Source organism: Schistocerca gregaria, chromosome 4 (assembly GCF_023897955.1).
Source record: "Schistocerca gregaria isolate iqSchGreg1 chromosome 4, iqSchGreg1.2, whole genome shotgun sequence".
Taxonomy (NCBI): domain Eukaryota; kingdom Metazoa; phylum Arthropoda; class Insecta; order Orthoptera; family Acrididae; genus Schistocerca; species Schistocerca gregaria.
The window spans coordinates 408,438,109-408,464,723 of NC_064923.1; the positions used below are offsets into that span (position 1 = coordinate 408,438,109).

The following is a 26,615-nucleotide window of genomic DNA, read 5'->3' on the forward strand; positions in this document are numbered from 1 at the left end:
TATTATACTTATGTAAAAATGCTATGAAATTATGTAGCAACCTAATACATTGTAAAAATGAATAAAATGTGATTGAGTGATTGATTAAATATGAATTTATTATTGCAACTATTGTTGTTAAGTGGTCAGTATTGAATATATGGTCCATCAAAGTATCCACATGGTGTACTATAAAGTTCTTGCAACAAATAAATAAATTAGTTAATTAATTATTGGTATTGGGTAGGTCATCACAGCATGGGCAACATGCAGTCTTACACTATCTTGTTGAAAGAAAACAACAGTGATACCTCAAAGACAGGGCACTGCTACCAACCTTAAAATGTCAGAAATATTATAAAAATATTATGGTTCCTTTGAAATGACTGGCTATGCAAACCAGAGCTGCATGGGTGCTGACCCCCCCCTCCCCGCGCCCTCCATACTACATTACATACAAATGATGCCATTGGCAGAGAACAACACAGCAGTTGATCAGTCCTGATGGCCTGTCTGTGGCCAGAATGATGGTGCTTATCCTTATTCTTAAACTGGAGCTAATCGTGCTGTGCACCCCATCAGGTGCTTGGTCCATATGATGATGACAAATACAATCTAGCAATTTTCTCTTTCCTCAGGACCTCAACAGACTGATACATCCCTCATAATGCTGTATGCAGAACTGGGATACATCTGTAAAGATGATGTAATGCCACTTCTGTGTCCAGTGTTGTTGCTGGATGCATCACTATCGTGGCATGGCCGTACTTTGCTGATAGCCAAGGTAAGAATGTATCTGTCCTCTTGGGCACTAGTCATATGGGGTCACTGAGATTGTGAACAGTATTGAGTATAGCCCTACTCCACTCATCAATGCCATATTTACATGACAGCCAATCAATGCCAGCAGTAATGTCACAATACTGTGATAGGCCACATTTCTTCCTTTGGCAGAACCTGGCATGTGGTGGCAGATGTTTCTCCTTCTTACACATGTTCTTCTCACAAATAATTAAAATATTCAAATGCATTTTCTGAATGGGAAACCTGTAGCGTAATCTTTCCTTGTCAACCAAATGTCAATGGGATTATTCATATACAGTTTGTGCCGAGACACTGGAATGCTAATACTTTACTATCTAAGCATGTAGTACACTTCATGATAATTTGACATCTCTAGCATGCCATATTCATGCTGTTGCAGTTTTAATGACCAGCTGCATATAAAATTCTGTCTCTGTGTCAAACTTAGAACTTGGAAGTGCCGACCTGGGAGTATATGAGTTGTTTGGTGCGTGGTGATGGTGGCCGCATGGAGTCCAGCTGAACCTCAGGGTCCGGGGGTGGCAGAGGTGGTGGTGGCCTGCGGACAGTTTTGAGGAAGCGTGGCCTGGTGCGCAACTGCAGTAGCTGTGGCTGCTGCAGTTCTCTGAGGCGGCGGTCTGCCTCACCTTCAGCCAGACGAGGGGCATCTGCAATGATCTGCTGCAGTAGGTGCAGATTCTTGTAGAACCATCGTGTCCGTAGCCGGTTCTCTGTTGCGTACAGCACTGACAGGATCTGCGGGTCGTAGCCCAGTGGGTACTGTTTGCCGGACATGACTGCTGCCAACAGTAGCAGCCTGAAGTGGACCTGGATAACAACAACAATGGACTAACTACTTGCACACATCATTGACATATGGAAAGGTCACAGTTATTGTCATTAAACAGTATAATATTGGCCAACGTATAATTTGTCCTTTACGATGATGGAGTTACCTATGGGGAAGGTATATTTTGTTATGGAGAAGAAAAGCTGTTCTTGTACTATTTTTCCTTCACCAGCTGTATATATTTTAATTATTTATTTCAAGTTTCTTCTACCAGTCACTTTTTATTTTATGCTTAATGTAACATAATGCAACGCGTTTCAAACATGTTCTGCTCATCTTAAAGCGTTTATACATACATACATAGAGAAATGTTACTTAAGAATAAACTATCTTAAACTAGATTAATCTAGAACACTTTGTCCATTGTTTTTACTGTTGCTGCTGTTGTGGCATTTGGGGGGAAGGAAGGAGGCAGTGTATATCTAGAAATCGAAATCAGTGATGTCTTCTGCTGGTTTTCTTCTTTGTTGTTGACTATGTATACCACAGCAATTTCATCATCTTGCTGCTTCACTTGCATCACTGGTGTAATGGCAAAGCTGTTGATTGACATTACACTATTGCACTTTATATTTTGTCACTGATTGCCAATGTAATTCACTGCACAAATTGCTTCAATGTTATACACACAACACAAGATGGTGGTATATATTTTGTTTTTCATTTATTTATTTTTGATTCCAAAGGAACTACAGCTTGATCAGCAGCCACTTTAGCATTGTGGTGTACCACTGAAGAGCCCAACGATGAAGCTGTAATTGCTTTGATCTCTAACTTATAGTTACCACACAATAGGGTAATGTGCACAGTGCTAAAGAGCCTGAGGATGAACCTGCAGTTGCTTAGAAATCAGTTGCTCTTCAAGAAAGTACAAAGCTGTGCTCTTCAAGAAATGTGACCATGAGGTATCCTTTGTCTACAGGATAAATGAGACACAACTAGACATATTCATATTACACAAATGTTTTGCAGCAACATTGTGTCCCAGAAACAATAAATACAGCTTAGTGGAGGAAAATTAGCAAGAAGGTTATTACCTTTGTTGTACATAAAAACATGTGTAACATCTCACAGTCACAATTTCCAGTGTCACGGAAGAAGCAAGAAACTGAATTCAGTAAAAATCATGGTAATATGTAGTTAGGTTTTGAAAAAATAATTTCAGCCTTGTACTAAGGCTGACAACTAACTCTCAATGTGGAGAAGTACAAAGCTCTGCTCTTCAAGAAAGTACAAAGCTGTGCTCTTCAAGAAATGTGACCATGAGGTATCCTTTGTCTACAGGATAAATGAGACACAACTAGACATATTCATATTACACAAATGTTTTGCAGCAACATTGTGTCCCAGAGATACCTGCTTGGATAAACATGTGTGTTGGCATACTGCTCCTGGGTTTTGGGGAGATGCAGCAGCCCCAGACTGAATCCATGTAGTGGACTGAGAACGTGTGCCTGCTATATATATGATGGGAAGCACATCAGGTTGAGAACGTGTGCCTGCTATATATATATATATATATATATATATATATATATATATATATATATATATATATATATATATATAACAGAAAGAAACTGTCTGTGTATGTGCGGATGGATATGTGTGTGTGTGTGTGCGAGTGTACACCTGTCCTTTTTTTCCCCTAAGGGAAGTCTTTCCGCTCCCGGGATTGGAATGACTCCTTACCCTCTCCCTTAAAACCCACACCCTTTCATTTTTCCCTCTCCTTCCTTCCTTCCTGACGAAGCAACTGCCAGTTGCGAAAGCTTGTAATTCTGTGTGTGTGTTTGTGTGTTTTGTTCATGTGCCTGTCTGCCGGCGCTTTCCCGCTTGGTAAGTCTTGGAATCTTTATTTTTAATATATATATATATATATATATATATATATATATATATATACACATTCCTGGAAATGGAAAAAAGAACACATTGACACCGGTGTGTCAGACCCACCATACTTGCTCCGGACACTGCGAGAGGGCTGTACAAGCAATGATCACATGCACGGCACAGCGGACACACCAGGAACCGCGGTGCTGGCCGTCGAATGGCGCTAGCTGCACAGCATTTGTGCACCGCCGCCATCAGTGTCAGCCAGTTTGCCGTGGCATACGGAGCTCCATCGCAGTCTTTAACACTGGTAGCATGCCGCGACAGCGTGGACGTGAACCGTATGTGCAGTTGACGGACTTTGAGCGAGGGCGTATAGTGGGCATGCGGGAGGCCGGGTGGACGTACCGCCGAATTGCTCAACACATGGGGCGTGAGGTCTCCACAGTACATCGATGTTGTCGCCAGTGGTCGGCGGAAGGTGCAGTGCCGTAGGGGACCGCACTGCCACTTCCCAGCAAATTAGGGACACTGTTGCTCCTGGGGTATTGGCGAGGACCATTTGCAACCATCTCCATGAAGCTGGGCTACGGTCCCGCACACCGTTAGGCCATCTTCCGCTCACGCCTCAACATCGTGCAGCCCGCCTCCAGTGGTGTCGTGACAGGCGTGAATGGAGGGACGAATGGAGACATGTCGTCTTCAGCGATGAGAGTCGCTTCTGCCTTGGTGCCAATGATGGTCGTATGCGTGTTTGGCGCCGTGCAGGTGAGCGCCACAATCAGGACTGCATACGACCGAGGCACACAGGGCCAACACCCGGCATCATGGTGTGGGGAGCGATCTCCTACACTGGCCGTACACCTCTGGTGATCGTCGAGGGGACACTGAATAGTGCACGGTACATCCAAACCGTCATCGAACCCATCGCTCTACCATTCCTAGACCGGCAAGGGAACTTGCTGTTCCAACAGGACAATGCACGTCCGCATGTATCCCGTGCCACCCAACGTGCTCTAGAAGGTGTAAGTCAACTACCCTGGCCAGCAAGATCTCCGGATCTGTCCCCCATTGAGCATGTTTGGGACTGGATGAAGCGTCGTCTCACGCGGTCTGCACGTCCAGCACGAATGCTGGTCCAACTGAGGTGCCAGGTGGAAATGGCATGGCAAGCCGTTCCACAGGACTACATCCAGCATCTGTACGATCGTCTCCATGGGAGAATAGCAGCCTGCATTGCTGCAAAAGGTGGATATACACTGTACTAGTGGCGACATTGTTCATGCTCTGTTGCCTTGTCAATGTGCCTGTGGTTCTGTCAGTATGATCATGTGATGTACCTGACCCCAGGAATGTGTCAATAAAGTTTCCCCTTCCTAGGACAATGAATTCACGGTGTTCTTATTTCAATTTCCAGGAGTGTATGATGGGAAGCACATCAGGTTGAAGTTGCAGAGGCCATCAAAAGTGTGCAAGGAAGGACAGTGTCAGTGTTCACAGGCACATTTGACTGGCAAGAGAGTGCTGAAAATAATAAATGAAGATACAAAAAAAGACATCATACATTTCATGGAAACTTGGTTGGAAAACTTCAAGAATCACCTTTCAAGAGCGAAACTATAAATATTCTTCAGCATCCTACTTATCTGTCCAGTATAAATTGTGCAAATAAAATTATACACTGCTTGACAAAAAAACAAAGCACCCAGATGATGTCATTGGATGTCAGTGTAACCTTTGGTGGGTCTGTAAATGATGAGAGTTGCAACGCTCTGTAACAAGGAGAATAGTCAGAAGAATGGATTAGTGTTGTTCATCGTTAGTATTGTTACCAGGCTTGGTAGAGTATGTAAGGAGCATGAACAGGATCAGATGCTGAAAGATCATCATGGAGGACACAGAGATCTTGGGTCGAGTGCGAGACAGCATTATCAGCATTTGACGGGATTTGAAAGGGGCCTCATTATGTGTCACTGTTTGGCTGACTGTGTGAATTATGCAATATCCAGATTTTTGGGTCATTTGGATGTGACAGTGGCCTGATGTTGGACTGCTTGAAAATGTGAGGACAAATGTATTACTATACCCATTGTCAATGGTTGTGATATTACCTATTCGATATATTGCTCAAACGTTGCTCTCTAACGGCATCCCATACAAGCAAACCAATTGTAACTTTACCTGATGCTGTTTGTACCTTAAGTAACTGGACTATTCAAGGCTCTGTTTAAAAAGACTAGCTTGATAATGACACAGCGTTGAGCCGCGCATGTCTGCTTTAATGTCCAGCAGCTAACATGTTGCAAAGAATAATGTGAAGCTGCGATCATGCAGTCAGATAGCCTGTGTACAGGCTATAATTGTGAATTAATAAAATAAACAGAAATGTAGAATAAAAGATAAATGAATAATTAAAAAATGGTTCTACTCAAAATTCTGTAATTGATATGCAACACCAGAGAATTCTGTTGAATACTGTTTATTCAATAAAGTATCTCTTAGGCAAACAGAAACTGGTCGTAGAGTAACCAATCATAATATAGACAGAAGGATAACCTTTTACAGTGCAATAATGTTGGATTGACAGTGTTACAAGAATGATAGCAGAATTACCAAGTTAAATAGTCATCCAAACTGTGTGAAAAACCAAGTCCACTTTATGATCCAAGCATATGAAATATTTGCCTGCTCAATTCAGCATGATGATTTACAAACTATCACATGTGAGATGACAAGTAGAAACTCATAGTCTTTCTGTTCTAAGTTCCATAATGCAAGTGAAAAATTAATATTATGCACTTGAGCACATTCAGGCCTTGCAAAAGTTACAGTTCTTTCAAAAGTTAAAGTAGTTTAGTGGCCATTCACTGCCCAGAATCTATCACCCATATGACTGTATAACACATGTTACCACAGGCATGTCTGCCTTGTTCCAGCTCAAATATAAAGCATCCACAATTGCTCCCTTGCGTGCTCCACCCACAAAGTATCTGTCTCCACTTGACACCAGTGGCATTCTTTCACTGTCCAACTATCAATGGCTGAAGGCCATCCCCACCAAAAATATAGCATTCATATGTTCTACAGACACAATTTTGACTCAAACTGACCACTTTCCTCACCGAACTAATACATTATAACAATAGGTAAATAAAGAAATGTTATAAGCATCCTATCATTTGTAAACCTTTTACAATAAATATAAAGGTTTGTTCATAAATAAATAAGCCACCACTCCTGGCCAAGTGCACTCACATTAAATGACACCAAAATGTCATTAAATTATTTAAAAATTTTTAAACAACTATTTATGTCTGCTTGATAGAAGCTTTTTTTGGCACTCTTTTCAGTAGTGGTGTCAGTTAACACATGCTATTGTTTTTTATATTACCTGTAAACATATTTAAACAATTATATAGGCAAAAATAGTAACATATTCCTTAAATAATGAGAAAAATATAACAAGATTTGATATATTCATGCTGCGTTCAGTTGCTGTGCTATTGTGGACGATATGGTGTTTTAACAAATATTTATGTAATGAAAAATGTATAAATATATAACGAATCAATAAATACATTAGATACAGATAAGTGGCTTTCAGGGATGATAGTCTTACTTCAACGCTACCATGCAAAACTTTGTTTTTTGAAATCATATGAACCATTTAAAAGTTGTTAATTCAAAGGTTCATCACTCTAAAATATTAACTATTGTAGTTTTTTAGTTCTTGAAAATGTTACTGCTCATTGGAACCACATCATTTTTGTGAGATCGGATATGTAATCATTTTTTGCTTCGTTATTTAACTGTTACTTATTATAGAATTTCTAAGAGCTGTAAGTAGCCTTATTGCAGAATGTCTTACACTCCGACACCTGCGGTGTCCTCTGGCTAAGCAAGGAACTGTCATCCAAATTCCCTACGCTGTGTTTTAGCTGTTTCTGGGCAAGCGGTATGTGCCTCCATACCTGCGCTGGCCGTATGAGTCAGCTTGTTGGACTGGATGTGGTGTACTCTTGGCTCTTGTCCCCTCAGCTGTTCAGCTGTACAAACAAGTTTTCCTAACCTCGTACCAGTTCTAGATGACGAAATAACTCACCTACATAAGCATAACATGCAGGGTCTCACACCACAATGAAGGATCACTGCATTGTGCACCAAGCATATCGTAACCCATTCACACCTGTGCCTACCACCTGAGAACGAGTTGTGGAATCTCTGTTTTGCATTATCCTGCACAACTGATTGGAGGCTAGGAGCAGCCAGACTAGGGAATTATCATCCCATGTCTAGGCTACTATTAATAGCACAGCACAAACAGCTGTGTTTGGAATGTTGCCATATCTAGGAAGCGTGGACTGCTGACGAATGGCATCACACTGTGATCAGCAACAAATTGCAGTTGTGCTCTACTCCAGATGATCATCGTTGATGAATACAGAGGTGACCTCAGAAAAGGTGCCATTCTTGTATTGTTTTGGAGAAGCACATGTTACTCACGGCGCTGTGGTGTTGGGAGTCATCGGATATGACTTCAGGTCACGGCTGATAGTGATTGAGGGAGCCCTGGTGGCACAAGGGTACATCACAGACATCTTGTGTTCTCATTTGGTACCGCTGAAGTGACAGTAGCATGGTGTTATTTTTATGCACGAAAATTCTTCTAACATGGCACGTGTTTCTATGAACTGTCTGCACAAGGTTGAGGTACTCCCCTGGACAGCAAATCTGTTCCTGATAGGACATGTGTGGGACCAGCTGGGAGATCACTTCTATCCCAGTGCCATTGGCCTGGATATCGAGGACTTCTTACAACAGTTGCAGGCCAGTTTGCCTCAGGAGAGGATACAACAGTTTTATGACAGTCTTCCAAACCGAATCAGTGTATACATCAGGCCAGAGGATTTGCAAAATCATATTGATAAGTGGACTCATGCTGCCAAGTTCCTTATAAATTTGACGTGATTCTGTAAGCACTGAAATAACATCGCATACCCAATCATCTTGTTTCATTTCGTTTCCTCCTCCCCATCTGCACGCTTCACTTATTTTTGTCAGGCATTGTACTTCAAATAAAATAACTTTTGATTGACTTTTCACTGAGTCAAATGGTAGGGTGCCAGCCGTTAGCCAATCATAGTTCCTTCTTCAGTGCCCCGCATTCTAAGAATGTGCTCATAAGGGCTCACTACCTACATTCAGGAATGGGAGACCAATTCTACCAACAAGTTTTTTTATTTTCTAAAGCCGCTCATATTCGTCTAACGGAATTGAAATTATAACTCCACACATTTTGGAACGAAGATTAAAGCCACAAAATTACCTTCTACGAGCATATGAGACCATGTGGTGAAACTGACAACTCTAACATTTGTAACTTGTGGCGTAATGAATAGAAGAAGAGTGGAATCGTAACCTGAAGGTGTAGTGTTCAAAGCTACAGGTTTCCATTTGCTTATCGTTTGTGCGAATTCACTAGAAAGGAAAAAATGGTAGTGTTTACCCCAATTATGAAATTGCGTGTGTGGGAGTAAGAAATACCTGCCCTAACTGCACACCGACTTCACTATAAACACAATGTTACTGGAAAAGACGGCGATATTTCGGACAATGTTTACCCAGATTATGTAATGGAGTGTGAGAGAAATGAAATAGCTGCTCTTACTGCATATCGGCTTCGCTATCAACACAATAAATATTGAGTGTAATCAATGTCTGTTATGGACTACTTGAAAAAAAATCATGCGCACAAGCTTTCAGAGAAGGCTGAACTCAGACGTTCACATCTCGACTAGAGAAATTGAGAGGTGGCATGAGCCCCCTCTCATATTTCTTTCTTACTCTCAGTAATTCGATTTTCCTCTCTAATTGCATGCGGTGAAAAGTCGCTCATATTTCTATCTTACACTGAGTAATTCGATTTTCCTCTCTAATTGCATGCGGTGAAAAGTCGCTATTCCTTCACATGCAGACTTCTCACGCAGCGTCTCTCGTCACCCGGGTGGTCCGGTGACAGGCGGGTTCTGCTGATCTTGGAAGGGTTAAGCCGACGGGTGTGAGGGAATCGAGTGGATGCTTTCCAGATGCCGACATTGTCATAAGAGTGGCGGCGACACGCCCACAGGGGCCTGACAGAGCGGCTGGGCTAGAGACTCCGTCACTTTGCAGAAACTTAGTGAAAACACTTTCTGGCGGGCTACCAGCCAGGCGTGGGAATGACTTGTGTTCCCAGGCAGTCTTGGCGGGCAAATTCCCACGTTTTCTGCAAAATCATAACTGTGATTGGCTTGCTCAGGGAATAGCTACGTGACGTAGCAAAATCGGCGCAGAAATTGGTGCCAAGTATCTCCATTGGTGGAATAATACTGCGTCGACAATAGAGGGGAATTTTCGCCGGTTTTCGAGTTGCTAATTGGGACGTTTAACCACGACCACTATCGTGGGGGCGGCAATGTTCTGTGTTCGGCTTGTACGGGTGCTCTTGAGAGAGTCAGCTCTCGACTTTCGGTCAGAGTAGGTTACAAGACTGAGTTCTTGCTGCTCTGGACAGCCTGCCTTCTGTTGGCTGTCTAGTATACTGTCATTTAATTGTAACCGTTTGACGAAGTTGCTGAAGTTCCGTCTTCGACGTCACTTTCCGAGTACAGTTGGCAATTGAGTGTTCTGCATACAAGCGGCCTATGTTGTCCGTCTTGAGCAGTTTTGGCTAAAGTTGATTGTACCGGAGTTGCTGTGTGACTTCTCTTGTTAAAGTCACTCACTGTACCGTCCGTGATTGTGTAGCGAGCCTTCTTCGTCTCCCTCAGAGACGTATTTGTGTTGCTAGGAAGTCTTTAGTCTGGAACAACCTGGCCAGGAGAATTTGTTTCGGGCTATACTCACGACATTATCATCACCACAACGGGACGTCTAAGAAACCAGCCATTGCCTCCAGTATGCCAGATCGTGTCCTTGCAGTTAAGAAGACGGCTTGGTAATGTACGTCCGCAGCACCGACAAATCAGGGAATTTTGCTAGGTAATAACCAGAGCTCAGCAGAGCGCGCCTGTTCATCTTTTCTAACTTTGTTCTGTCTTGGGTGTTCATTGTCTGAGTTATCACTACTGTAGCAGCAATTAATGTTGGGTTGGCTGGGTGTTTTTCTTAAGATTTGAGTTGCAAGGAATTGGCTCCACATACCACTTGGTCATAAATGTCACAATCTAGTTTATGTAGTTTATGGACAACTTCACCTTCACAGCATTTATTTGAGTATCCAATTTGATGTATTGTAAATGTTTCGTGTGTTTTGTTTATTATTTTGAGTTTAGTCATTATAAATCAAATTGTTATTTTGGACAGAACTTTCATTCTGTTAATCGGTAGAGCAACCCTTTCATTTCTCAGTACGTTAATGAAACTTTCCTTAATTTCTATCCAATTAAATTATTGCAGGTGCCAAACTCTTTCGTACTCGACTTGCAGGGTCGATTACAGTCAGTTCGCGTTTCTTCTTAATCCATGTGCAACAGCAAAAGTAGGAGTTAGAAAAGAATCGTTTCCATATGAAGATTCGAGAAGAATTTAGTGTTAAATACACTGCTAGCCCCGGCACCTCGCAAAATATGTGCAGTTAATTGGTTTTGAGCTCGGTTTCGTTGAACACAAACCAAACATCATGTTACTGGTACGGGATGAAAGCAGTAAAATTCGTGATTCGCTATATCTTCCATTCACGGGGCTCATCAAGCTATATTTTGGATCAGAATGCTTGATTATACTGGGTGCGTCACTTTAAAATTGCACCGCAGATATTGCAGAAATGGAAAGTGCTACTACTGATGTGCAGTTTTCACAGAATGGATTGCTAGTCGGGCTCCTACGGTTAGCAGATAAATTGATTGTAATAATACTTGTAAAGTGCACTTTTGTGCAAACATACACCTTTTTAAATGGAACAATGCCTATTGACGTTACCAATTTGAAGTCAAGTAAATTAGAATGTCAGTGGTGCTTATTGCGGGATTCTAGCGTGAGTCGTTTACGAGATATTGTATTTTGAAAAGTTTCCACACCGACATTTATTTGTGCCACTCAACCTGCATAGTTGCTACGCATGATGTTGTTATGCTTGCTGACAGAATGTTTGTGTGCCCCTCGAGTGCAGTGCAACTTGCTAGTCAGTTAGTGTGTGACAGTCCAAGCAGCAGGCCGTGACTGCTCGATGGGATTTACCAATGCAGAAACCTCTTCAACCAGGTACGTGGAAGTGGTAGTATAACACCTAGACAACCTAACATAAAGGGAAAAAATGACGACAGAAGAGGGGGAAATTAATGTTCCTGCTGCTGTTGCAGTGAACCGCACGTTAGCTCCCACGCAATCGCACAACGCCGTGGCAAGAGTCAGGCAAGTGTCCTATGCATTCACCATCGACACAGATTACATCCATATTACATTTACGTCCATCAAAAGCTGTACGGAAACGATTATGGGAATCGTGTTAAATTCTGTACATGGGCATTAAGACGGGATACTCCAGATGTATCGTAGCCACATTTACCAATCATAGCCAGCTAAACTCCCGAAACATCCACTGCTGTCTGTTGACAATCCCCGTTGTCTTCGTCAGGTGGTACTTAAGCGTCCATGGGGTGTAAATGCGTGGTATGGGGTAGTGAACCATCAGCTCATATGCCCATTTTCACAGACAGAACACTGTATACACACAAGTACTGTAGCATCTTCCACGGATGCTAGAAGACATTCCTCTGCAGACTAAGAGGAACCCGTGGCACCAACTTGATGAGTATCCAGCTCATGGTGCACGAAGTACTACAGCATGCTTTCACAAATTGTTTCCAAATCATTGAAGTGGACAGCCGCCGGCCGGAGTGTCCAAGCGGTTCTAGGCGCTTCAGTCTAGAACTGCGTGACCGCTAAGGTCACAGGTCCGAATCCTGCCTCGGGCATGGATGTGTGTTATGTCCTTAGGTTAGTTAGGTTTAAGTGGTTCTAAGTTCTAGGGGACCACATAAGTTAATTTCCATAGTGCTCAGAACCATTTGAACAATTTGTACTGGACAGCCTGCTATTTGGACTTGATGTCTGTTGACTATTTTCTGTGTAGAAAGCTGAAAGATGCTGCCCACAAGGACATACAAACTATACTTGATGAGATGCAATGACATATTGCAGCAGCCTACTTAGACATCTCAGCTGAAATGCTAGCACATATGTAGCAATCGTTCAATACCACACTCTGTGTACTACAGCTGCCACTGGTCATTTTGAACACAATGTGCAATGGTAATTGTCTCATTACTGTTCAGAATCCACATACCTGGTGTCTAGACTTGTGTTGTTCTTTAGTGTGTGCTACCACAAGTGCTGGATAAGTGTCGGTGTGGGAACCTTACAAAATACAATGCCTTGTAAACGACTTGCACTAGAACCCTTCAACAACCAACACTGATGGTCTAATTTACCTTACTTTGACTTTGTTAATGTCAGTAGGCATGGTTCCATTTAAAAGTGTAAGTTTGCATAACAAATACACTTTCTAAATGTTATTATAACCTTTTTATTGGATCACAGTATGAGACGTCATTCTGCTCTGTACGATGCCAGTCGCATGTTGCATACCTCAGGTTCTCCACCCTGATGGGCTCTGTTTATTATAGCAAGGTCAGTGGAGAGGGTCGTCTGCACCAAGCAATCGGCGTGAAGTCACTGCTCTTGGCGCAGTCTAGAGGCACAAACTGAACATTGACTTCTCAGTGCTAAACCTGTGCTGAACACCAGTCAGTCCAACCTCATCAGTTCTCTGGGGCTCGACAGCGAGGTTATCAGCGTCAGTTCTCTGAATGGCCCAACCCTCAAGCACCTTGCCAATGTCTGGACTTGCAATACATATCGGCTCATTTGTGTTAACGATTTCAGCAAATTTCCCTTCGTGGTTCCTGTACACTCTGCTGTGGCTCGTTCCACAATTCAGGCCTTGCTGTCAGTATTTCGCTTCAAGGAATGCCTGAAGTGATTTTGACTGACCACAATTTGTTGCTAACGAGACTCAACAGTTTTGCATCATCTATGGCATCAACAACATCATGAGTGCACCATTCCGCCTGAAATCCAAAGGTGCACCTGAATGCAGCATACTAACATTTAAGCAAGATGGACGAACTTTGTGCCTCCCACACATGTGATCAAGATCTGTTACTATTCTTGTCTTCCTAGCACTCCCAGCCACACAACGGACCATCACCATTGGTGCTGTTACATGGAAAGTGCTACTGCACCTTGTTCAGTAACAGCGCCTACCCTGACAGGTGGTGCCCACTCTGCCACGACAGGCAAAGTACCACACTAACGATTCAGTCTTTTGCAGACTGTATGGCAGATGGATGTGCTGGAAGCGAGGCACCATTGTACAATATCTTGTACGTTTTATATTTTACTGCAGGGACCAAGAGGATTGCTGAGGCGCAATCAGAATTAAATTCGTCCATGTGAATTGCGTGGTCCTGACACAGGCTTTGTGCTTTCAGATTCTGTGCCTGCGTGCATCGATCCCAAAGGTCCCTAGCCAATGGAAGTCAATGCACTGACTTACACAGTCGTCATCTTCTAACAGCCACTGTCATCTGGGGACAGACCTCTTTTCCCGCCAGCTGCCCCACATTCCACCTCGGATCCTTCTACAGTCATCGAGATGCCTCCGTCTTTTTTTGCTGCTCTGCCTCAAGATGTGTGTGTGCTCCCTGTGCCCAATTTTTTGGCTGGTATTCCTGGGCAGGATCCGGGTGTATGCCAGGGCAGGAGCCTGGCGTCGGTCATAGTTTTGGCTCCTGTCTCCTCATTGTTATTTGCATCCATCCGTTTACCCTTTCGTAGTTTCCTCATTTACACTACACAACAATGGTGAGGAGGTTTCAGAGGTGTTATGATAGGTAGATACTATTCCACTGGCATCCCACAGTTGGTTTCCATCAGATGCTGATATTGGTCGTCCGAGATCCGGCAGACCAATGGGGCATGTCCACTTAGACTCCGTGACTCCGTACCTCAAATGCAAATATTAAATGTTCAAGTTTGCAAGAAACTTACTTATTTCCTTTGGTGCCCCATAGATGTATGCAGGAATGATATAAACAAGCCAGTTGTCATGTCAACAAAGTGAAAGATTCGTTAAATTACGAAAGAAAAGAACCGAATTTAAGACTGTCAGGCCCATTGTAGTTTACACATCTGCTTTGTTTTGCACCTACGAAGATACCTATGAAGTGACATTCAGTGTGGCAAATAACAGCAATTTACAGGGTAACACGTCAAAACAGTGATTAATGTAATGATCTAAATAGCCTGGACTTAGATAGGGAACTTTGCTTTAACAAATGTGTAACCATTTAAGTACTTATAATTTAACCACTGTAAGAGGTGTTCCACACATTTTACTGAAGACTTAATAAACAACATGTAGTTAATGACTTTTATATTAAATTATTGCATTGAACAACATTAGTCCCATTTCCAGGATATTTCTTGCCAGGAGTTTTCAGTTACGAGGGAATAACCAAACAATGAAAACCAAGTATATTGCTCACCTCCAGAGAGCTCCTCGCGTTGGACTGATAGGAAATCTAAAGTCAAATCACAGAAATAAAACCATACTGTAAAACTTTGCAGTGCATAAAAATTTCAAGTATATATAAGAAAATAACGCTTAAATAAGCCCACTTACGAATGAAATGTGATATGTTTAAACTTTAGACTACATTCAGAACGATTAGTACACGCGTAAGCGACGCAAGCCGGCATTTTTTTATCAAAACACTTCACGACTACACGGGATCAAAACACCAGAAGCGAATGTTTTGGGGTAGCTAACATGGCGGATCTTCACTTGGGTTGGCTTCAAGTTTGTGACATCATGACAACTCCTCTTATTTTTACCTCCATGCTTCGTACCACGAGAGCCCTCTGCCGCCGTGATGTAGGATGGTCGGCGGCAGCCACATGGCCCATTCACAAGAAGGCAGGAGAAATTAAAGGTAAATAAATATTAGATGAAAAGTTTTACGTAATATTGGGATGATCCAGCAGGTGGCAATAGAGGGGAAGGGAGAGATGAACTCGAAATAACGCAAATAAATAAATATGGCCCTTTTGATTTATTCCTTTTTTCTTACGTAGGCAGAGAGCAAATAAAAATAACGTAATATTCAAAACATGAAATTAAAAGAAATTTATTTCAGTTTAAAAGGTAACATAAAGGAACACTAGCTCATATTTTCTTATACCAAGCTCGATATTTTTCCACTGCCAAGTGATCTTCCACTGCCTCTCACTGATAGAAAATTGAGCAGAAGAACAAGCAAGAAAAATAAAATGCTTTCAGTACTCTAATATTTTTTCGAAAATCTCCATTATTTCTGAGTTCAGTTATGTGTCTTGGCATGGAATCTATAAGGCGTTGGGCGTAATTGCCAGAAGAGGCAATTCCTCCCAGGCTTCAAGAACACAGTCCTGAAGATGGTCAACGGTAACCCGTTGGTTTTGTGGCCAGTGTTCGTGCTACCTCCGTTCACACACTTTCCATTCAGATCAACAGCCATGGTGGCCAGTGCATGACGCTAATGTCCATTTTGGACAGCTGGAGCTGAACGAATGCAGACTTAACGCACAGGTGAATGGGCTTTCTGTACCTCCTTCATTATGTTGCATTCTTCATTGTGTGTGTACTGCCTGCTTTCAATGGTTCCGTCAATTCTATGAAGCATTCCTGCTCCTCTTGCAAAAATACAGTCCCAGCAGAAAAGCGACAGCTGGCCACCACTTCTTATCATCGCTACATATTATTCTTCACGATGTCGTGTCCCTCCTGGCTGATTAGCTACTCTTGGGCTTCGTTGCTCGTGGAAAACACATTCTCATTTGTGGAGATTACGTTTTCCCGCGCCACATTCTGATGGTGCTCTGAGAATATCAGGTGGTACAACATGTCTTCCCTGCTGAATTCCTATTTTACAGTAGATCTTCTGTCTTTGCAGTCCAGCTTCCCTCAGCCTTGGGCGAACTGTGTCACTGGAACAGGGGAAGTTACTCCCTCACTGCAATTGCTTCGCGTTTAGAGCCATAAGCTGTCTCCTCTTACGCATAACCTCTGTGTTCTCAGCCTTTTCCTGCCTGAGCCAAGAATGGCTCATTCAACATAATTCTTCCGCCATTTTTTTCGCGGTAGTGAGTGGCACACCATACCTCCCGCCTGAAACTCACGTTGAAAACCTGCCATCTTCAATCAGAGAGACGTCTCTTGTCTCGAATTGAACGCCGCCAGTAAGCCATTGGAACTGACTGCTCGCGATATTCTTTCTGGTTGCCGCTATTATGCTGATCCCTAGGGAGAAAGTAAACATATTGCTATCAAAAGGAGCGGCATTGCTAGCTGCTTTAAGACTGCCTGTAGCACTCCATCTTCAGGCCACAAGTGGCCCATCGGGACCATCCGACCGCAGTGTCATCCTCATTAGAGGGTGTGGATAGGAGGGGCATGCGGTCAGCACACCGCTCTCCCGCTCGTTATGATGGTTTTCTTTGACCGGAGCTGCTACTATTCGGTCGAGTAGCTCCTCAGTTATCATCACGAGGCTGAGTGCACCCCGAAAAATGGCAACAGCGCATGGCGGCTGGACGGTGACCCATCCAAGTGCCGGCCACGCCCGACAGCGCTTAACTTCGGTGATCTCGCGGGAACCGGCGTATCCACTGCGGCAAGGCCGTTGCCATAAGTCTGCCTGTGGTCGAAGAAAATTTCCTTAAACGCCTTCGACATCATCAGCATGACAAAAGAGATAAATCAACGTCGGATCAATATGCTATGTCAGACATTAGTCATAAACATCTGTGACAACACCTCACTTACAGTAATCTATCCACAATAAGCACCACTAGCATATTACATTTTAGCACAGGTGAAGAGCTCGAGCTGAACCCCGGACACGAGTAATGACACTCAGTGGTATTTGCGTTTGCGTATCTATGTTTATTTGTTATGTTTGTTACTAACAATTAGAGTTCCACTAAGTTGAACCCAGGGCATAAGTAATGGCATTCAGTGGTGCGTTCGTTTGTTTATGTATGTTTATTTGTTATGTTTGTTACTAGCAATTAGAGTTCCACTATTGTTGACTTTATACGCTGTTCTGTGTCCCGTACTATTGTCGGCAATATAGTCCACAGCAACACTGCAGCTCATCTCGCCATCGTCTTACTCGCCTACCCCTTCTTGTTGTTCCTTTTTGGGGCAGTTAGTCTGATGTTAATTTGTTTGTAAATAATCTCTGGGGCATCCACAAGATTGCAGTGTCCCAGAATTCTCTTTCAAGGCATAAACCGTATATGATGAAAACCTGAATAATACTGTTAAACCCCGTGGAGGAATTGGATACCTTTTTGCCGTAGAATAGTTTGGAACTGCATTTCACAGCGTCGACTTTCTACTGGATCGTAGAGAAGCCAACTAATGGAAAGTGAAAAAATAGTTCGGCACATGTGACAGAGAGATTTATCGGTATACAGTAGATTATTGTGATGCAACATTATGCTTAACTAGGCCAGAGACTGGGAGATACAGTGACATCATCAGGAGTTTTACATTGTCAATCTTTACTAAGTTGTTTGTTTGCATCTGTTTGCCATACATCCTCCCATTTAATGGAGAACGCCAAGTTAGCAGCCTTTTGCATAACTGATATTCAGTTTTACTACGTCTTGGCACGGAATGAGTACATAATGTTGACTGGTATTGCTTCTTGCCACTGAGTGCCAAGCATTTCACAGTGATTTGCTAAGTATGACTGTAGATGTCGTTGAGTATGCTTTGTCTCCTTTGTGTTCTTCCTTGCAAATGCTTAAAATGCAACAGTGGTTACGCAATGTGTTCACATGTTGTTAACAGGTACTGCAAAAAGTACATTTCAGCAGAGATGAATGTACTACAACCATCCTCCGAGCCCCACCCCAGAAAATATTCGAACATCTCCATTAAATTCCCAGAAAATACCCAGAAAGTTCGAATAACGGATACAAACAAAATTAACGTATAAAACAAGCAAGATACATACAATTCACTTAAATCGTGCAGTTTATGCATTGATGCATAGAATATCATGCGGCGAAACCGTGTTCTGTTTTACATGAAACAACAACGGAATCATTTACCCTACTCATTGCTGTCTTACTTAAGCGAGCAAATCTTAGCACAATAGAACACCATATTTACGAGAAGTCAAAAAGTAAAGGGACTTTTGAGAAAAGAAATATTTATTCAAATTGTATAAAACTGAAATATACATTACTTTTCTGCGTAACCTCCATACGTACTTTGTCTAATGTTTCACAAGTTTTTTGATTCAGCCGGACAAATGTTTTTTGGTTCCACATGTAACCAATTTTCCTCCCCATTAACGACTTCTGCATCGTTAGCAAATCTTCTTTCCCTGAGCGCTTTCTTCAATGGCCCAAACATATGGAAATCGCCTGGAGCCAGGTCTATTCCAGGTATTCGAATCCCAGCTACTTTATTGTTTCGGCCGTCCGTTTGGCAGGATGTTGTCGAGTGTCATCTTGCTGCAAGATGACGGTTTATCGCGACGTTTCGGCCTGATTACAGGTTTCAGTTTAGTGAGCAACATATTACATTAGTTCCCATTGTTCACCGTTTCCCGTCTAGGGGTGAAATGAACGGCTACCACACCTCCCACGTCCCAGAATAGCGTCAGCGTAATGTTACCAGTTAATATTTGTTTAAATTTATTAACTTTTGGCGATGATTGGTGTTTCCAAACCATTCTCGCAGTCTTACTTTCCGGTTCGTAATGATGCACACACGTTTCATCTACGTTAAGGTTTTGCTGTAAAAATCCATTTACCTCGTGGTGATGATGGCCAAATGCTTTGCATCTCATGTTGCGTTGAAAATTCTTTCGGTACCCACCTTGCACATACTTACTGAAAATTTTGTCTGTCGTGTAGGATGGAATACGCTGAAACATGACTGATAGATCTTCGTAAAGTATTGACGATTTCATCCTCTGTATTCAACTGTTTTCCATCACCGTACTTTGAAGATCATGGCTTACTTTGTAACTTTCAGTTTGGATTTCGCAAGGAAAAAAACGCAACTACTGGTGTTTTAGAAATCATCGATCCAACATTATCTTTTATTGTCAACAAAAACAAAGTATCACTTGTATTATGTGACTTAAGCAAGGCATTTGATTGCATTCCTGTTGACATCCTATTATAGAAATTGGAATACTGTGGGTTGCAAGAGAACACTTTAGCCATCATCACTTCTTACTTGAATAAAAGGGAACAATTCGTTTCAGTCAGGAATATGCATTCTTCTTTGCTCGAGATAGACACAGGTGTTCCCCAAGGATCTATCCACAGACCCTTCTTTTTCATCGTTGCAATCAGTGACCTGCCTTACAACATACCACATCCTGTCATATGTTACACAGATGGTACTACACTGTTTACCTCTCATCACAACATCTCTGAACTCAATCACATAACAAAAGAATCTCTTGACATAGCTTTGGACTGGTTTACTGTTAATAAACTCCTACATAATCTCAATAAAACACAACAGCTCATACTAGGCATGACAAAGGATATAGAAACTAAATCAGTAAAACTTCTAGGTATTCACATTGACTTTAAACTTAATTGATAAGAACATATCAATCATGTCTGCAAAAAGAAATCTCAGGTACCATACCTCTTTTTGAAACTAAGGGACATGGTAAGCATGGATTACCTTCAAATGACGTACTTTGGACTTTTCCAATCGCATATATGGTCGAAGTAGAGAGGATATAAAATGTAGACTGGCAATGGCAAGGAAAGCGTTTCTGAAGAAGAGAAATTTGTTAACATCGCACATAGATTTAAGTGTCAGGAAGTCATTTCTGAAAGTATTTGTATGGAGTGTAGCCATGTATGGAAGTGAAACATGGACGATAAATAGTTTGGACAAGAAGAGAATAGAAGCTTTCGAAATGTGGTGCTACAGAAGAATGCTGAAGATTAGATGGGTAGATCACATAACTAATGAGGAAGTATTGAATAGGATTGGGGAGAAGAGAAATTTGTGGCATAACTTGACCAGAAGAAGGGAAAGGTTGGTAGGACATGTTCGGAGGCATCAAAGAATCACCAATTTAGTATTGGAGGGCAGCGCAGAGGGAAAAAATCGTAGAGGGAGACCAAGAGATGACTACACTAAGCAGATTCAGAAGGATGTGGGTTGCAGTGGGTACTGGGAGATGAAGAAGCTTGCACAGGATAGAGTAGCATGGAGAGCTGCATCAAACCAGTCTCAGGACTGAAGACCATACACACACACACACACACACACACACACACACACACACACACACACACACACACACACACTCAGGACTGAAGACCACACACACACACACACACACACACACACACACACACACATATATATATATATATATATATATATATATATATATATATAATATTGCAGGACTTTACATTAAAAATAATAATGAAAGAACTTGTTGTCAGGCGGGAAGTTCATGACCACAAAATTAGGGCTAAATCGAAGTTAGTTAAACCTAGGCACAGGTTAACAATGGCTGGAAATTCTCACAAAGCAAACCCATTCAGAATTTTCAATAAGTTACCAGTCTTTGCTCGGATCATGGATATAATTAGCTTTAAATGTAAGTGGTACAACTGGTTTAGAGATCACCCTGTTTTTAATATTAAAGAATACCTTAATTTACCAGATTATATTAACTTTTAAAAACTGTTACTTTTAATTGTATTATTATGTACTGCATAAACTTTGTATAACTAATATTTAATGCTACGCATTGTACCACTGTATATTGTATATACTTTATCTTGTATCGAATTGATGAAACCCTTATCATTGTGAAATGATTTATGATGAATAAAGATTCTTGATTCTTAACGACTTCCAAATTGTTCTCGGTTGTTGACGTCGAAGGCCTGCTTATCTTTCCTCGTCACACGAGAAGCTCTTCACTGTCTGAAGCGCTTTGTTCATTTGTGGATCTTGCTTCTCGATAAATAGCTGTCACTATACTGCGCTTGAACTCTACGAATAATTTCCACGACTTTAAGACCTTCCGCAAAACAAAAAGCGGATCACTAAACCCTACTGCGAGAAATTTCAAAAGTCTAAATCTACACCTACAACAGAACGTTGTATAGAACTTAAACAAGCGACAATGCTTCAGCCCTGTATATTATCAGTGTTACTAAACCCTACTGTGAGAAATTTCAAAAGTCTAAATCTACACCTACATCATTCTCCGAGAGCTACCTAATGTGTGGAGGATGGTACTTTTGGTACCACGATCTGATCCCTCCAACCCTATTCCGCTCGTGAATAGTACGTGGGAAGAATGACTGTCGATAAGCCTTTGTATTGCCTCTAATTTCTCGAATTTTCACCTCGTGGTCAATATGTGAGATGTATATGGGGTAAGTAGTATGTTGTCCGACTCCTTCTGAAAAGTCCCTTTACTCTTTGACTTCCACTGGTACAATGCATTTCCAAGAATGCAGTTCACACATGGTTGTAATGCGAAAGTCGTAATCAGAAACAGAATGCAGTGAAACCAACTTCTAATGTAATGTCAGATGATTTCTAGGTTTTGTCAAGTGCTAAAGTGCAATTATTACCACTTGATAATGGCCACACGGTCGAAATTGCAATGCTGGGTATTACAAATAAATAATTCTACAGTCAAAAGGAGGCCACGATGTCATTTACTATATTTTACAGACTGTGAGCTACGCATATTTTTTGATTGAACTTTCACGAAAACATCACTTCGTAAGGTCACAAAAACGTTTCCAAGTACACACTTGGCCATCAGACTAAGAGGCTCACCCATAAAGTATAAATAAAAATCATCTAAAAAAACTCATATTTCGTAACAAAAAAAAAAATTCGCTTGTGTGTTCCAGCACTTGAAGTTCACTATAGCTCTCTGTTTCGGTCCAGTAACTAGGACCTTATAATTTGGTGTTCTGTGCTTACTGGGTGGACTGCTATCTAGCTTAGTGGTCGCGACGATTGAACGTCTTTGTGACGACACGTCCGATAAAAGAAATTTAAAGACGCAAATTCAACACTTTTACCGATACTCTGGTAAAGCTGAGAAATAGACCTTATTTTTACTGCTACACGATAAGCTGAAGTAGTAGTAGCTCTCAGAACCGTCAGTGTAGTTCTCGAAGTGGAGTTACAGCTCCGAAAAGCGTTGGACGTACAATGCACAGAAAAAAGAGTATTAAGGCAGCAGGCAGTGTGTTATTACTGAAATATCTTCTACGTAAAAGCAACACACACGGACACGCAACGACGACAAAATGGCTCTTAATAAATCAGAATTTTCACTATCGAAAGAAAGAGGTTAACGTGTAAACTACAGTTGTTGCGTAATATGCTTGATACCAATGCATTACATCTGCCCAGGAGTTTACAACATTTTACATACTCCACGACATTTTCGTAATGTTGCTGGTCCTGGCTGTTTGAATCTTGAAGGAACGTAAGCAGGCCTATTTGCTGAGGTCCGTAATTATAACTACTTACATACACTGATAATTGTTACTTACTTATACAGGAGGCGTAGAAACTGTCACACAACATATGGAAATGCATATCACTCGAATAATTGAGTGCAAATCACAGATAATTACAAGCTATGCAGAGTTTGGCAGAGATTGCGTAACTTCTAATAATATTTTATTTATTAATTATAATTGACATCTACCTTAAACACTTTTTAGCCGTTACAATTTAAAAGTATTGGCAAGTATAGCACGGTAACATTTGACAGTAAATGTTAACTGCACAATTATACCTCTTCCGTTGACGACCAGGGCTATTACAATCCTATGATTACACCGTACTGGTGTACTATGTTTGACTCGATGCAGCAGACACTATTGATTTTGGCATATTTAGCTGTTTTGTATTATAATTTGCAGTACGCCGTTTTAAGGCAACGGCGCATTGATGATTTATCACAAACACGTAAGTCTTATCATTAAATATCAGTTAATAATGCATCAACGATTTAAGCCTTCAAGAGAAAGGACGATAACCGAGAATTTAACTGTTAAACATCAAAAAACAGGCCTAGCGTAGCGGGTAGTGTCGTGTCCTGCTCTATGCTAATATTTTTTTCCATCTTAGCTTTGTTAACACATTCTGGGACTTTCTTATAAATGTAATACAAGTACGAGTGTGTCAGTATTCGGAGTTATTTAAATTACCGTTGTTTATAAAACGAAGGACTGTGGTACTTTGAAATCCTAACCTAGATGCTTAGATACATCATTCAGTGTGTGGCCAATAATAGCAACTTACAGCATAAAAACACCGATACAGTTTTTTTCCGAAGATGTGGAGAATTCGTGGAGTGCGGTTAGGCAGGACCCTAAGAGGACAGCTTAAAGTGCTGCATGTGAAAAAAGAAGCAATAGCATTCATATTCTTCCTTTTCATAAATATTGCGCTGCTTATTTCCGAATATGTAGCGATCTAGAAATGAGCGGTTAGGCATGAATCTAAGTGAACAGCTTAAATTGCTGTGAATGAAACGAGTACCAATAAATTTCATATCCTTCCTTGTTAAAAATATTTCGCTGTATATTTCCGAATATATGACGATTTCCGAGTATGTGGAGCACAGTTTAAATTGTGCGAGTGAAACAAAGGGCAACAACTTACTTATTCTTCCCTGTCACAAATGTTTGACTGTTTACAGGGAGGTATATAATCAATATAGGTCGTTACATGGAGGTAAAAGAAGCGTAGAGGTGGCACTACAAACTTATGCTGTACGGTGTTTTGAAGCCAGAGTGGGCGGGGCCTGCAACCATTTGAAGTAGCCCAAAATATAAGCAAACTACTGTTTACGATTGTTTCTTGTTTATTATCTCTGTCGTGGGCATGTTACACCAGATTTAAATAGTATTACAGAGCTTATATGAGTAATATAATGTCAGGAACGTAATTTCGAATGTTTTTCTATTATTGATTCCGTATTTGCTTCTCTCACGTAACTTGGATTCGTTCACTTAACTTGTTTTTTGCTGCTATAGGCCTTTATCGAATAACCAGAAACTGAAGGAAGTGATGCAAAAAGTGTGTTTTTGTAATCCATTTAATTCCACTTTTATTGTATTTGTATCGATAGCAAATGAAACTGGAATTCCGCAGCCAATGCTTATTTGCTTAGTGGCATCGACACTGCTTATTGTTCATTACATTTCCAGCTTTCAACTCGTAAGCGCAACATTTTTGGTGTTCGCGTTTCCAAAAACTTACCTACGTGTTCTTTGCTAGCCATAAACGTGTCCAACGAGGAAAGAAGCAAAGCTTTCTATCGTATCTAGTGCATGTGCGGCCAATAATAGCAACTTATAGGATAAAAAAAAAGAGATTTGTGGTGAGGACTATGGGACCAAACTGCTGAGGTCATCGGTCCCTACGATTATACACTAATTAAACTAACACACGCTAAGGACAACACACACACCCAAGTCCGAGGGAGGACTCGAACCTCCGACAGGGGGAGCCGCACAAACCGTGACAAGACGCCCGAGACCGCTGTCTACCCCGCGCGGCTTACAGTGTAAAAAACCGATAAAATTTTTAAACATCTTCCAGCATTATGGAATGCTATAAATATGATTAACGGAATGGCCTCAAACGCTGAAGTCCCCTTAAAACGGATACTTTGCTTTAACATATAAGTGAGTAACTTTTTGGTAATGATAGCCTACCCAGTTTAAAATGCAGGCCTACCTTTCCAACAGTGGCCTGTTTGTTTCCTTTCCCAGAATATTTCTCGCCAGTAACTCTGCCAGTTTTCAGGAGTAACCAAACATAGCACTTTGATCATCTGCTTGGTTTTACTTTTGAATTTCATTTTGAGGTTTTCAAAGTATTTAAGTCTATACCATGTTTTGTGATATACCAATAGCTAATTATTTAGTTTCATGTTCCATATATCATTTCCACGTAAATCGTAATGATATGGAACGAGTCATTATATACTGACAACAGCTTTTTTTTCTCGCAAATATGCCTCCATGCTGATCATTTATTACTTTTTAAGTTTTGTGATTAAAGACAGCCAGATGTTAGTAATTTCTACCCATCACCATTTACACATTGCAGTAATAGATAATCTTCCGCGGGATAGAAAACGTTTTTTTTTTTTATTTTTTATTTTTTATTTTTTTGCTTTGTGCCAGCCATTTTATGTCAGTGATAAATGATCAAAACTTTTGGTTGCATGATTGTGAATCCCTGTTTGTGCTACAAACAACCTTAATGTGGTGTAATGAATGTCATTTTTTTCTTCTTGTAGACAATTATGTACATCGTTGTTCCAGTTGAAATGCAATGGATTATTTACTCTGAAATAAATAGATTGCTACTCAAACGCCGAGAACAAGGCAGGCACAACGAAAAGTGTGTTCACATAAATTTTCAGTCAAAGCCTTCTTCAGAAAGGAAGCACAGCACACGTACACATTCACACAATCATACACACGAAACTCAACGCACACAATATCGCTGCCTCCGATTGTCCTAGTGAAAATCAGTTTTCACGGAGGAGTAAATGTGAACAATGTATAACAATTATCGGCGAGAGAAATTTAGGGCATCAGATGCTGCTCCAACAATCAGCGCGGTTACATAGCCGTGTGTTGTGCGGTGACGAAATGATTGATGCAGTGCGTTTCGGATGTCGGAGCGTTTGCGATTTGGAAGGCAATAAAGAACACAGGAAGGAAATGAGAGAACGGACACTGGGTGAAGTAAGACAAATCTAAAGTCAAATGGCAGAAACAAAACCAGCGCAATAAAAGTAATCAGTATAACAATAATTTATGTGCACAAAAGAAAATATAGCTTGAATTGCTCCTCTTACGAATGAAATGTGATTCCTTTAAACTTTAGATTGGGATCGGATCGCTTAATACATCCACAAATAAACAATACAAGCTGGCATTTTTGGTGAAACAACTACGTCTCTACACAATCAAAGCATCCAGCGCGGCC

General features: G+C 41.3%; 1 protein-coding gene across 1 annotated transcript in view; it reads right to left on the reverse strand.

Moving 5' to 3' along the window:
- Nucleotides 1–23,198, reverse strand: part of LOC126268122 (protein ATP6V1FNB-like) — a 58,763-nt gene extending 35,565 nt beyond the window's left edge. Inside the window, exons 1-2 of the mRNA XM_049973648.1 lie at nucleotides 23,150–23,198; nucleotides 1,249–1,611 (exon numbers count right to left, since the gene is read on the reverse strand). Coding sequence (XP_049829605.1) covers nucleotides 1,249–1,578 — 330 coding nt within the window. The 5' untranslated portion in view covers nucleotides 1,579–1,611; nucleotides 23,150–23,198. The remainder of the gene's footprint in view (nucleotides 1–1,248; nucleotides 1,612–23,149) is intronic.
- Between the last annotated feature and the right edge of the window lie 3,417 nt (nucleotides 23,199–26,615).